Source organism: Myotis myotis, unplaced genomic scaffold, assembly GCF_014108235.1.
Source record: "Myotis myotis isolate mMyoMyo1 unplaced genomic scaffold, mMyoMyo1.p scaffold_m19_p_10, whole genome shotgun sequence".
NCBI lineage: Eukaryota > Metazoa > Chordata > Mammalia > Chiroptera > Vespertilionidae > Myotis > Myotis myotis.
In genome coordinates this window covers 27,298,449-27,312,865 of record NW_023416314.1, presented here as the reverse complement: position 1 = coordinate 27,312,865, position 14,417 = coordinate 27,298,449, and the positions used below count along the sequence as shown (strand labels likewise).

Genomic DNA, 14,417 nt, shown 5'->3' with positions numbered 1-14,417 from the left:
TGACACTGGTTTTGTATATCACTGCAATGTGTTTTTAACATGTGTCAGTAGCTGCATTCTTTTACTTCTAACAGATTTTGACCAAGAAAATAGACATGGGAAGTTAAAGATGGCCGACAAAGGACATAGAGAAATTACTGACATCTAACTCAGGAGATGGTCAGTCGTGATAGTGAGGAGGTAAAAGAAGTGAAGAAGGCACAGAAATAAAAGATCTAAGTATCAAGTAGGCAGACTAGCTCCATAAACAGAGGACAAAATTGCTTCATCATTACAGAACTAGAGCTTATAGGCTATGCTTGGAAAAGAAGGCACAAAATGAGAGTTGCCTGGAATGATGAAATGATGGATAGACATTTTTTCCTATTCATCATGGCCTAGAAATGAGGAAATTGTTCTACAAGCTTCTCTAATTTAGAGATTTAAAATACACATACAGACACACACACACACACACACACACACACACACACCATTCTAGCTGTAGCCACGCCTGAATTCTTAAAGTTTGCCCAAGTTTGCCGAATGCTCTGTGTTCCATGTCTTTGTACTGCTGTTCCTTCTATTTAAAATGCCTGCTGCCCACTGATTAGAAAAAATCCCCTTAGAGTTTTTCCCTGACTTTTAATTTTAAAGACTGCTCATACAACAGCCTCTACCCACAACCCCCAACAAAAACCCACTTCTCTCTATGCTCCATTATCTCTTGTGTTAGGGCAATACTGTTATATTGTGGTAACATTTATTTTTCTGTTATTGTAAACTACTTGAATTTCTTACTCAACTTGGAATTATCATACCACAGTGTTCTAACTTTCCAGTGATTACCAAGTTGGTTTTTACCAGCTTCCAAGTTAGTCATTGGCAAAGATTATTTCTGGACTTCTTCATGTCCTCTGCAACTAATCCTAAGTCCTTCTCTCACACACTTATCTAAGGGATTATATAAGTTAATGCTAGGTCAAAACGGAAGTGAGATGGAAGACAGGGGGAAAATCATTTCTGACTAGCAATCATAACCTTGAGAACTGTAAAGAATAGATAGCACTGCACAGCCAGTCTGGCTCAATGGTTAAACATTGACCATGAGGTCCTAGGTCAATACTTAACTTGGTGAGGGCACATACCCAGGTTGCAGGCTCAATTCCCAGTATGGGGCATGCAGGAGGCAGTGGATCAATGATTCTCATCATTGATGTTTCTATCTCTCTCTTCCTCTCCCTTCCTCTCTGAAATCAATAAAGATGTATTTTTTAAAAAGAAAAGATGGCATATTCCATATAGAAATGTCAATTTTTCGCTAAAATATTAACTAAGCCAGGGACATTGCTAGAAGATGAACATGAGGTGGTCTTTGACCATATACATAAAAAACAGCATTAAGAGACATGAAACATACATAAACTACCATAACAAATACAAGGCAATTATAGTAATGCTATAAAACATTTAACCTGGATAATGTCCATGGAATTACCGATGTACATAAAAAAGCTATGCATCATGAAAATTTTATATGCTGGACAGAAAAAAAGAGATATAAACCTTGGGTATTTACTCTGAAATTTATGAATAAAAACTAGGGTACAAACAAATTTTGGAAGGAAATGAACAATTTCTGTGATTTTTATGTTGAGAGGCCAAAAGATTCAACTACTCAGTAAATATTAACTAATTATCCTATAAATACCTAAAAACACACTAAAAAATATGGAAGATAAAAAAGGAATTGAAGCATGGCAGCATACCATAATTTCATGGCGGGTATCTCAGAGTTATACCAACCTCTTACAAGTGGCTTCACCACTTACTAGCTGTGTGACATCAGTCAAAGATCTTATTTTTTTAAAATATGTCTTTATTGCTTTTCAGAGAGGAAGGGAGATGGAGAGAGAGATAGAAACATCAATGATGAGAGAGAATCATTAATCAGATGCCTCCTGCACACCCCCTACTGGGGATCGAGTCTGAAACCCAGGCGTGGGCCTGGCCTGGGAATTGAACGGTGATCTTCTGGTTTAACAACTGAACCACATTGGCTGGACATTTTTTTTTTTTTTAATTTAGGATTCAATAATTTTTTTTTTGAGGAAGGGAGAGAGAGAAACATCAATGAGAGAGAGAAACACTGATAGTTTGCCTCCTACACACACCCCAACTGGGGATCGAACCCAAAACCTGGGTATGTACTCTGACTGGGAATCGAACCCACCACCTATTGGTGTACAGGATGATGTTCTCACCAACTGAGCCACAATGGACAAGGCGTTAGTCAAAGGTCTTTTTTTAAAATATATATATATATATATATATATATTTTATTGATTTTTATATAGAGGAAGAGAGAGGGATAGAGAGTTAGAAACATCAATGAGATAGAAACATCGATTCAGCTGCCTCCTGCACACTCCCCACTGGGGATGTGCCCGCAACCAAGGTACATGCCCTTGACCGGAATCGAACCTGGGACTCTTCAGTCTGCAGGCCGATGCTCTATCCACTGAGCCAAACCAGTTAGGGCAGTCAAAGATCTTAACACCACAAAACTATAATGGGCTCCTATTAAAATGAGTATAAGCATATCTAACTCAAAGAATTTTTAGGAAAATAGTGCTTAGAACAATGCCTGTCTCTGATAAGTCCTTGATAAATAAATTATTAAGCTAGTGTGATAACTGTCATCATCATCATCATTCATGTCATTGAACAGATTAAATAGAATACTGATAGATTTAAGTGACTCTCTGGCCCACAAGAGGCATTCAAATGTTAACTTCCTCCTTCCCACCACTCTATAAGGCAGAATGTTTGCCCATCAACACACCACGGACAAAGCAAAAACAGTGTGACAACTGAAGCTGAACAGTGTAAAAATGAAGGGAGTGAAACAGGAATTTGGAAGATGGAGATGTGGGAATTACAACATTATAGTTACACTTTACATTACCGGCTCTTAATCAATTAGGTCCAAATTCTTTAAGAATCTGGTGAAAGCTCTGGACTCAGGGAGATGCCCCCAAATAATGAACTTTTCTATAATTTCAGCAGTTGCACAAATTTCCTACACCTAAAGTTAAGAATCTCGCGGAAACCGGTTTGGCTCAGTGGATAGAGCGTTGGCCTGCGGACTGAAGGGTCCCAGGTTCGATTCCGGTCAAGGGCATGTATCTGGGTTGCGGGCATATCCCCAGTGGGAGATGTGCAGGAGGCAGCTGATCGATGTTTCTCTCTCATCGATGTTTCTGACTATCTCTCTCCCTTCCTCTCTGTAAAAAATCAATAAAATATATATATTTTTAAAAAGTACCTCTGAGAGTTTTTATTGTATATAAAATGCAATTGAAATGGAAGCAGCTAGACCACAATGTCTACTTCAGTCTTTCCAACTTCACTCAATTCCATCTCCATATCCCAAGCCTCCTATGGAGCCTTAGCCTCAAAAGCAGCCCTTCATAAAGCTAGCCCTTCCCCAGAACAAAGGTGGTGAGGTGGAGAGAGAGAGGGGAGCGGAGCACGGGAGTTCCTCAACTATATGGCACATGACAGGTGGCAAAGCAGTTGTGTCTGAGGCTCTTATCTTTCAGGCAGGAGCCCCACTTCTTCACTTTATGAATCTAAGAAAGAACACGACATACTGCACTCCCCAATTTTGATTATCAAGAGCATCTCATAGACAAGCAGTTCCTTAGAATCACCTTGAGAAATACCATGTAAGATTCTTTTTGAAAAAGGGGCAGAACTCTGAGAGGTAGGAAAAGTCTCCAAACAGCCTCATAGCTGAAGAATGCCAGAGCATTAGGATTATTAGTTTGAAGATAAAAGTCATAATTCATTTTAATTACTTAACAGTTAACCAATGAGTGGCCTGTTCAAACAATAAAATCTGGACCAAGGACTCTATTTATATTAAGGAAATTATCAATATCATCTCAGAAATTTGGAAAACGTTATGATTATTAAGGGAAAATAGCAACCATACACAATTGACTGACTCCCACTAGCTCCCTATTGGTTTCCAGTTCCCTGCCCTTCAGTTCTATGAATTTCTCCTGAAGCAAGGTCTGGCATCACAGAAACACCGTTGGCTACTTAGCAAATGTTAAGGAACTATATGCTCTGATAGATGCAGCTATGGTTTTGAAAGAATTTTTAAAAATCCTACCAAATTCCTGACTATATAAATTAAAAGTATTACGACCTAATTTCCCAAAGTAACACTACACTCTGGGGTGTGTAAGCTAAAGATAGAAAATGTCACTTCTGGCTGAGGATAGTAAAAGTATATTGGTAAACAAGAAACATTTTTGGTTGGAACTTAAAACAGAAAGATGATTTTGAGATGTTTACAGGTGGCAAATTTGACAGGCAAGTTGAGGGGTATTTGAGACAAGGAAATATCATGAATAGAGATGATATGAAAGGAAAGTTTTCAGTCATTGTGTCATATTTTTGAAAGCAGGTCACAGTACTTAAATATATTACTGTCAAGTTTAGATGGTTTTGCTTACCAAGTTAAATGTATCCATTAGACAATAGGCAGTAACACAGTAATAGCTGAGTAAAGAAAGATGAAATTGGCAATATTTTATAGATTGGCTTAGAATGGGGAGAGAGAGGGAAAGATATCAAAGAAACAGGACCAAAGAGACGGGGTAGGAGGCTGAGCCACAAGGCAGGAGAGAGACAACAAAGCCCCTAACTAAGCCAGAGTTTAGAAAATGGAAAGGGAGCCCCGCCAGCATGTCTCAGTGGTTGAGCATTGACTTATGAACCAGGAGGTCAGAGTTTGATTCCCGGTCAGGGCACATGCCCAGGTTGCCAGCTTGATCCCCAGTAGGGGGTGTGCAGGAGGCAGCTGATCAATGATTCTTTCTCGTCATTGATGTTTCTATCTCTCTCTCTCCCTTCATCTCTGAAATCAATAAAAAATATATTACAGATATCTCTCATCCCCCCTCCCTTTACCCCCCTAGTAAAAAATATATTGAAAAAAAAGAAAAGAAAATGGAAAGTGAATCATGGAAACGGCAGATGCTGTGAAAGCAAAACCCATAAACAGGAATTGGAGAGCATGAGAGTGTGTGTGAATAGGAGAGGAAAATGGTCAAAAAAAAAAAAATGACAACAGCCCTGGCTGGTTTGGCTCAGTGGATAGAGCGTTGGCCTGCGGACTGAAGGGTCCCAGGTTCGATTCTGGTCAAGGGTATGTACCTTGGTTGTGGGCACATCCCCAGTGGGGGGTGGGGGGGTGGAGGCAGCTAATCGATGTTTCTCTCTCATCGATGTTTCTGACTCTCTATCCCTCTCCCTTCCTCTCTGTAAAAAATCAATAAAATATATTATAAAAAAAAAAAAAGACAATAGGCCTTAGCCCAGTAGTCAGCAAACTGCGGCCCCTTGAGTGTGGTTCTTCTACAAAATACCACATACGGTCACGCACATACAGTGCGATTGAAACTTTGTGGCCACACTCAAGGGGCCAAAGAGCCGCATGTGGCTCGCGAGCCACGGTTTGCCGATCACGGCCCTAGTCAGTGTGGCTCAGTTGGTTGGAGCATTATCCTGTACATCAAAAGGTAGCAGGTTTGATTCCCAGTCAGGGCACATACCTAGGTTTCAAATTCAATCCCTGGTCAGGGTTGGGGCTGGAAGCAACCAATAGATAGTTTCTCTTTCACATTGATTTTTCTCTCACTCTTTTTTCTCTCTCTCCCTTCCTTAGATAACAGAAAAAATATAAGTTGGGATGACCAGTGAAATGGTGGCCAACCCAGGGAGAGATGCTGGTTGGAAGGGATGATGGCATTCAATATCTTTATTGGTGTCAAGAGATGTGCTTTATTACCTGGGGAGCCTCTGTCCGTGGCCACCACTTCTCCTAATCATCTCTCTCAGGGTAAGAGTCTCATATTCCAGGTATGTGGTTGCAGTCCAAGACTTCTGAACAGCATTGATCGCTTTCACAAAGTCGTGATTATATTTGTAGAGCCTATTGGAATACCTGCCAACAAAAACAAGATAGCTTTAGGCACACTCTTTACTGACGTAACTAGACTCCATTAAAATAAGCATTCATATACTCTGGGCCTAAATGGAAAATGGTATAATCTTTCAGAAAGGCAATTTTTTTTTTTTTTTGGTAATGTAACATCAGCACTTTATGCAAATCTTCAAAACAGTCTTTATTCTAACATAAAAATGTTTAAAAAATCCACAGGTTAAGTACACCATGGTATAGAGAGAAACATACAATGGCAAATTTCCCAATAGTCAATGGGAAAAGCAATATCGTATATACAGAACACAAAATTGAGATAAACTGAAAATTATAAGGTAAAATAAAACCCAATTTCAGAAGACAAAAATCAAAATATTAAGGATCCCTGCATTATCCTCAACCCTAATGAGTATTCACTGTACTCAAGTCATTTTGTATTGAATATGACCCCATCAACCCAGCTAAGGAACACTTGGGAGCCTCCAGTGACGGCATCAGACACTCCAACAATAAATGGTAAGCAATTTTTGATCAGAAAAATTCCCTTACTTTGGCTCTAAATACATAGGCTATAGTACAGTTTGTGTTCATATCCTTTGTTCAAACAAAGACATTTTTCTGGCACCAAAGCAAATTTGGTTTGGTTCATATATAAAGAGACAGTCTGTGAGTCCAAAAGGCACTGTCCACTCTTGCCTGAGGATATATATCCTATATAATAAAAGGGTAATATGCAAATTGACCCTAACAGCAGAACGACTGGGAATGACTGGTCACTATGACACACACTGACCACCAGGGGGCAGACATTCAATGCGGGAGATGCCCCCCAGTGGTCAGTGAGCTCCCACAGGGGGAGCTCTGCTCAGCCACAAGCCAGGCTGACGGCTGCCAGCACAGCGGTGGTGGCGGGAGCCTCTCCTGCCTCCTCAGCAGCACTAAGGATGTTCGACTGCAGCTTAGGCCTGCTCCCCACTGGCAAGTGGACATCCCCTGAGGGCTCCCAGGCTGCCAGAGGGATGTCTGACTGCCAGCTTAGGCCCGATCCCCTGGGGAGTGGGCCTAAGCCAGCAGGTGGACATCCGCTGAGGGGTCCCAAACTGTGAGAGGGCACAGGCCGGGCTGAGGGACCCCCCAAGTGCACAAATTTTTGCACAGGTGGGGTCCAGCTGGCTTGCCCCAAATGGGAACAATCAGGCCAGATCAGTCCGGGGGAGGGGCTGTGGGTGGTTGGCGGGCTGGCCCCACCCCCGATTGGGGGGGGCGCTGATTGGGGGTGGGACTGGCCAGGGGAGAGGGGACATGGGTGGTTGGCTGGCTAGCCCTGCCCCCTGGTCAAACTCCCAGTTGAACTCCTGATTGAGGGAACAATTTGCATATTAGCCTTTTATTATATAGGATATATATCAGTAGCCTGGAACTAGAATGTCTCTGATGAAAGTAAAGGTTCAAGCTAACTAAGATGTATATACAAAGATGTTCAATGAAACACTTACACTAGTGATAGATTATAAACAAACTAAACAAATCTTTTAAGATAAGGGACTGATTAAATAAATAATACACTATATAGTGTAGTCAGTAAAAATGTCTAGAAGATTATTTAGTGATATGGAAGGGTGCTAAGTCTATATTAAATTAAAAAGCAGAATAAAAGGAAGTTTATAGAAAATTAACCAATTATGTGAAAGTATAATATATATTTATAATATAAGTACCTTTTAAAAATGCCTACCATGGTTATCTGAGTGGTGACACAGGATCACCATCTTTCCCTACCTCTTACAGTTTCTACCATGCACTTTTATAACTTTGTAATCATTTTTAAAAGAGAGAGAGAGAGAGAACAGAACAAACTGTATAATGTACACAGAGTATGGCCAACATTATAACTACATGATTTAAAAAAGTATTCCATATGAACATTTGGTTTATATCCTTGTTACTAAAATTGGGTTCTTGAATGGGGAACTTGGTAGAAATGCAGCCAACCCACACTCATCTGAATATGCATTTTAATAAGATCCCTCTTTCCCCAGAGCAGTGGCTCACAATAACATTAAAATCTGAGAAGCACTGGTGTACCTGACACTAAATGCTTGGAGTCAGACGTAAATAAATATAACATACAAAGAAGAAAATGGGGGAGTTGATTACTCATTTAATTCAAACATGTGGCCCAGCTTATGTGCCAGGTGCTAAGAATTATAGAATTATAATATTATTACAACTGAATTCAATTCAGTGGCTGAAGTATGACCCATTATCCAAGACTTCCATAAACTTTCTTTTATGGAAAGCAAGATAAACCTAACCTGCGTACCATCTTAGGCATACTGTGTGCTTTTCTTTTTCTTAACTTACACTACTGGAATACCTGCCAACAAAAGTATACCATGGTGTACTTAACCTGTGGATTTTTAAAATTTTTATTTTAGAATAAAGACTGTTTTTAAAAATTTGAAGAAAGTGCTGATGTTACATTACCAAAAAAAAAAAAAAAATTGCCTTCCTGAAAGATTATACCATTTTCCATTTAGGCCCAGAATACTTATTTCATATACCATTTTGATATAGTCAAAAACCTGGCAGCACTGAAATTAATAAGAAAAACATTCAACTACCTTGATAACCTTTTAATGTTTTTACCAAAGTTCTTCCCCACTTGTTGAAAAGTATGAAACCAGAGATGTATTTTTCTTAAATAGATTATAAAACTGCCTGTATCATACTTCTCACCACACTATCACAATGAAAGCAAATGACAGTTATTGGTTTCTTTAGACGAGAGTAAATGTTAAATTGTAAATGTATACCTTGAAATATTTCCCACTGATAAGAGTCACTATTTCATGGACTTCAAGTATTTGAAAAGCAGTAACCAGACCTGTATTGTAACATCTAACAAAACATCCTGTGCTAGCCCAGCCAGTGATGCTCAGTGGTTGGATGTCAAACTGTGAACCAGGAGTTCAGGCTTTGATTCCCGGTCAGGACACATGGCCAGGTTGTAGTCTTGAATCCCATTGTGGGGCATGCAGGAGGCAGCCAATCAATGATTCTCTCTCTTCATTGATGTTTCTTTCTTCCTCTCCCTTCCTCTCTGTAATCAATAAAAATATATTAAGAAAATAAAAATATCCTATGCTATGTGTATTACAGTAATGACAAAGAAGGTCTTAAACACCATTGTTTTTCGTGTGTGAGATCCAATGAGATAAGGAGGCGTGGCAGAGAGTGACAGTCACTGGTGCCTCAGGCCTCAGGTGATGGAAGGGAAATGAAATCGTCTTGAGCACAACAGGGATTGCAAAGACCAGGAGGAGAGCAGCTACACTGGGGTGGTTTGAGTCCAGCCAATACTACTAGAGCCAAAAAGAAGACAAAGAAACAAAAAAACAAAGAAAAAGGCAGCGAGTCAGAGTCAGCCCAGAATCAGCCTGTGAAGATGAATTCTTTGCCAGCAGAAGATCAGGAAATACAGAAGGCCACTGAACTGTTTTCATTGCCAAAACAACGGAAGAGGCTAGCAAGTAAAGCTGCAGGTCCTTGCCCTAACTGGTTTGGCTCAGTGGATAGAGCATCGGCCTGCGGACTGAAGGGTCCCAGGTTCGATTCTGGTCAAGGGCATGTACCTTGGTTGTGGGCGCATCCCCAGTGGGAAGTGTGCAGGAGGCAGCTGGTCCATGTTTCTCTAACTCTCTGTCCCTCTCCCTTCTACTCTGTAAAAAATCAATAAAATATATTAAAAAATAAAAAGCTGCAGGTCCTCAAACTGGGAGGAGTGGTCAACAGCCAGGGTCCGGAGTGCAAAGCCCGACAAAGACAACATCTGCCAGGGGCCCTATGCCCTGCCCCAGGGCTTCACCTGGGATGCCGTGGACCTGGGGATCATGGTGTGGAACAAGAATTATACGCCCTCCTGAATGAGAATGACGAGCGAGAGGATGGCAACATGTTTCGGCTTGATTATCCCCCAGAATTTCCTTTATGGGCTCTCCAGCACCTGGCTGGCTCCCTCCACGGCACTGTGGGTTCGAGTGGTCTCAAGTCGGAAACTGGTTGGGTTCATCAGCACCATCCGAGCAAACATCCAGGTCTGTGACACAGAGAAGATGGTGGAGATCAACGTCCTGTGTGTCCACAAGAAGCTGTGCTCCAAGAGGGTGGCTCCAGTTCTGATCCGTGAGATAGATAACCGGGCAGGTTCACCTGGAGGGCACTTTCCCAGCTGTTTACACAGCGTGGGTGGAATTACCTACCGAAGCCTATCAGCACCTGCAGGTACTGGCATTGGTCCCTAAGCCCACGGAAGCTGATTGACTGCCAGAGTCTCCCAAGACAAGCTGGAATGTGGCCAAGCGATACAAAGGATATTCCAATAGTGCACCATTTCCCCACCAGGTACCAGGTACTGGAAGCCGTTTCACCTCATGTCAGCCATGAGCCAGGAGGAGGTGGAGCCCTGGTTCTACCCGCAAGGAAGCGGACTTGACACTTTTGTGGTGGAGAATGCAAACAATGAGATTTCCTGAGCTTTGACACCATCCAACCCATGAGAGTCTAAAGAAGCAGTTCTCAACCTGTGGGCCGCGACCCCTTTGGCGGTCGAATGACCCTTTCACAGGGATCGCCTAAGACCATCCTGCATATCAGATATTTACATTACGATTCATAACAGTAGCAACATTACAGTTATGAAGTAGCAACAAAAATAATTTTATGGTTGGGTCACAACATGAGGGCCAGAAGGTTGAGAACCACTGGCTAAAGGCTGCTTATTCTTTCTACAATGTTCACACCCAGACCCTCGTCTAGACCTCATGAGTGACGCCCTTGTTCTCGCCAAAATGAAAGGGTGTGGCGTGTTCAATACACTGGATCCCATGGGAAACAAAACCTCCCGGAGAAGCTCACTTTTGGCATAGGGGTCGGCGACCTGCAGTATTATCGTCACCCTGGGAAGTGCCCCAGCACAGGGGCAGAGAAGGCTGGGCTGGTGTTACAGTAACCAGTTGCCAATAAGATTCTAGATAAAGCCACTGAGAATTTGAACCAGGAAATGGTCCGATTTTCCAAAATGTGAGAATCCTTGACAAAGGGAACAGAAGCGAACCGGCTTTACCAACTGGCACTGAACTTGACAACTGTACTGAAATGGCGTAGGCTGGGTGATGTCACCTTTGGCCATGTCTCTGATCTCCGTTTTCCACTTAAGCACATCCTTATGCAGCCGTGAGCAAGGATGTGACTGCTGAAAACTAACTCATAATGGCATATTATGGAGTTAATGGGTGAAATATATGCATGTGTGTTTAATATATATATATTAAACCCAATGAGATTAAAAGATAATGTACCTCACTATGTATGGGTTAGCAGATTATTAAGAGCTGAAAGAGATCTTGAGAGTAATTTCCTCCTCATTTCACAGGTGATGTAACATAGGCTCTAAGCACTCCAGTTAGCAATTTAGCTTCTACGCTAAATGAGGCAACGTTTGAAATATCAAATAAGTACAATAGTACATAGTAAATCCTAAACAGCAGAGTAAAAAGTGAACAGCTTATTAGGAAATGTGTTGCTCAACGATCAAGCCAAGCAAAGCAATTTAAAAGCTAAATGGGGGGCATGGGTCAGTGTGGACCTAGGTCAGCACTTTACCAGAAGCGCACATCCCGTCCTCTACACGCAGGCCCCCCACCTCTCAGCTGCAGGAGTCATTCCTGTCAGTGTGACCTGCTTTAATGATGTGTTCATGTGCACTCTCAGGGGATTTCACAGCTAAATAAAACATAAAAAGCTGCTACCAATATTAATTTTTCTTTTCCGTCCAAACTAATAAAGTCTGAAATCTCTTGTTTGTGTGGTTCACGTTACCTAACGTGCACCAAACTTAACAAAAGCATTAATTGCATTTTACAGGCTGAACTGTGTCCTGTCCAAATTCAGATGCTGAAGTCCTAACCTCCAGGATCTCAGCATGTGACTGTATTTGGAGACTGGGCCTTTGCAGAAGAAACTAAAGTAAAAAAAGAGGTCATACGAGTGAGTCCTAACCCAATCTGTATGGTGCACTTACAAGAAGTAGAAACGAGGACACAGACAGTGGATAATCACATGAGGACACAGAGAGCAGGTGGCCATGAGAAGCCCAGGGAGAGGCCTCAGAGGAAATCAAACCTGCCTACATCTCCATCTTGGACTCCCAGCCTCCAGGACTGTGAGAAAATAAGTTTCTGTTGTTTAAGCCATGTAGTCTGTGGTCCTTTGCTGTGGCAGCCCTAGCAGATGGCATACACTACATAAACACTAAGAATTTTAATTTCAGTTACTACTGCCTTAAAATTTATGTCCAATCAGTATCGCCTACACTTGTTGCAACATAAACATATGTGTCTACAAACATCATGCAACATGCTTTTACATGGCAATAATAAAATGACTTTTCTTTATTAGTCACTGTGGTTCTGTAGTCCTCTTACACATCATGTTTGGAGGACTTTGAAAAACCATGCTTTCTTCTCTCATTTACACCAGTCGACATATTTTTCCAGTAAAGCTTTGTTTCCAAGCAAATACATTTTATACAATCAAAATAAAATTTTCCAAGAATTTAACATACACACCTAATGTCATACACAATAAAAACGAAATGGAATATATTGTTCATTTGTGACAACTCACTTTTCCTGGAGACCTTCAAGGTGGGCAGCGTTCACTCTCACATTCTCCGCGGCAATTCCCACCTTCTTTCCGGTAAAGCAAGCCCAGTTCCGGCCCAGCACATCGTGCACCCACCCGGTCATGGTCTCATCACAGTAACTGGTCACCTTGCTGCCCTCTTGTTTATACTGCAATTAAATAAGGGAAAGAGAGGCCTCGTGAATCTGTGGTCAACTCGCAGGTCCACTTCCCTGCCTCCCCATCACAGTAAAGACGACCCCCACCCCTTTCGGTTCACCTTCCAGATCAGCCTCAGACAACCAAAAGGAAAACTTCACCCTGAGAGCTTACAAGGAGAAAGTATTCTGGAAAAGGGAAGATAAATAAATAAATGTCTATATGATAAGCATGGTTAGTCACCAAATAAAATTTACATAACAAAACACTTCTGGGTGTGAAAGGCAGGGAAAGAAACTAACATTTTTATAGCAACTGCCACATTCCAGGCATTTTACAAATTATCTCATTTCATCCTCACAATAAGCCTATGAGGAAACAGACACCCAGAACCCCTTTTTCCCAGCAAGAAGAGGGAGGCTCAGCTCAGAGAGAATAGGTAGCTTATACCTAAGGGAACAGAGCTGTTACATAACAGAAACAAAATCCTGCTTTTTGTAGACTACAGTTTTCCACTCAAAAGGTCCACTCCAACAAAACACAAGAACCAGAGATAAAACTTTTCAACTTTTCCATAGGACTAAACAAAATCCTTTCTTCTCTTGTTCTTCAAATTTATTAGACTACTAGAGGCCTAGTGCACAAAATTCGTGCACAGGGAGGTGGGAGTCCCTCAGCCCAGCCTGTGCCCTCTCGCAGTCCTGGAGCTCTTGGGGGATGTCCAACTGACATCTTAGGCCCGCTCCCCCAAGGGAGTGCTGCCAAACATCCTAGCACTGTCACGGAGGCGGGAGAGGCTCCCGCCACCACCACTGCGCTCACCAGCCGTGAGCCAGGCTCAGGGCTTCTGGCTGAGCAGTGCTCCCCCTGTGGGAGTGCACTGACCACCAGGGGGCAGCTCCTGCATTGAGCATCTTCTCCCTGCTGGTCAGTGCACATCATAGCAACCGATTGTTCACCATTTGGTTGATTTGCATATTAGCCTTTTATTATATAGGATTCTGATCATGAGAGAGCTAAAGTAACCTGATTACTAAGTATTCTGTCTACTTTATTTCACTAACATACCCTTTGTCTTATTCCAATGGTAACTATAAAGTGACATATCCAGGATTTGAACTCAGAGGCTTTGGCTTCAGAACCTAAAACCCTCATGTTATAACATCTCCTCATGGAGGAGGGAGACATATTCCACAATGAGAGCATAGACAGAGAGTGAGATGCAGGGGGGCAATGCTAAAGTTTCTATGAGGGGAGTTGGACACAATTTCAGGCATTGACTTAATTTAATTGAACAAAAGCAGTCAAATCGACACCACAGTCAGCTGTGCTTCAATACTTTTCTTGACCAAAGGATACAGTAGGTTGGTTTTGGTCCATGGACTAAAGTTTGCAGATTTAATGCCTCTGTCATAACCACTCAGTGCCACCATGCAATATAGAAGGTGCATGGAGAATAGATAAATGAATGAACTAGACTGCGTTCCAATAAAACCTGATTTACAAAACAGGACTATAGTTTGCAGACCCCAAGTGTAGAGGAATGAGTGGGCTAACCTATACTTAAAGATAAAAT

General features: G+C 41.8%; 1 protein-coding gene across 3 annotated transcripts in view; it reads right to left on the bottom strand.

The window, feature by feature from the left end:
• CTSC (cathepsin C) overlaps positions 1-14,417 on the bottom strand; it is a 45,558-nt gene that overhangs the window by 10,464 nt on the left and 20,677 nt on the right. For 2 of the 3 annotated variants that reach the window (XM_036324728.1, XM_036324729.1), the window contains 2 exons: positions 12,686-12,852; positions 5,846-6,001 (listed from right to left, as the gene is read on the bottom strand). In XM_036324728.1, coding sequence (XP_036180621.1) covers positions 5,846-6,001; positions 12,686-12,852 — 323 coding nt within the window. Of the gene's footprint in view, positions 1-5,845; positions 6,002-12,685; positions 12,853-14,417 lie in introns of those variants that run through there. The other variant, XM_036324731.1, reaches the window with a different exon arrangement.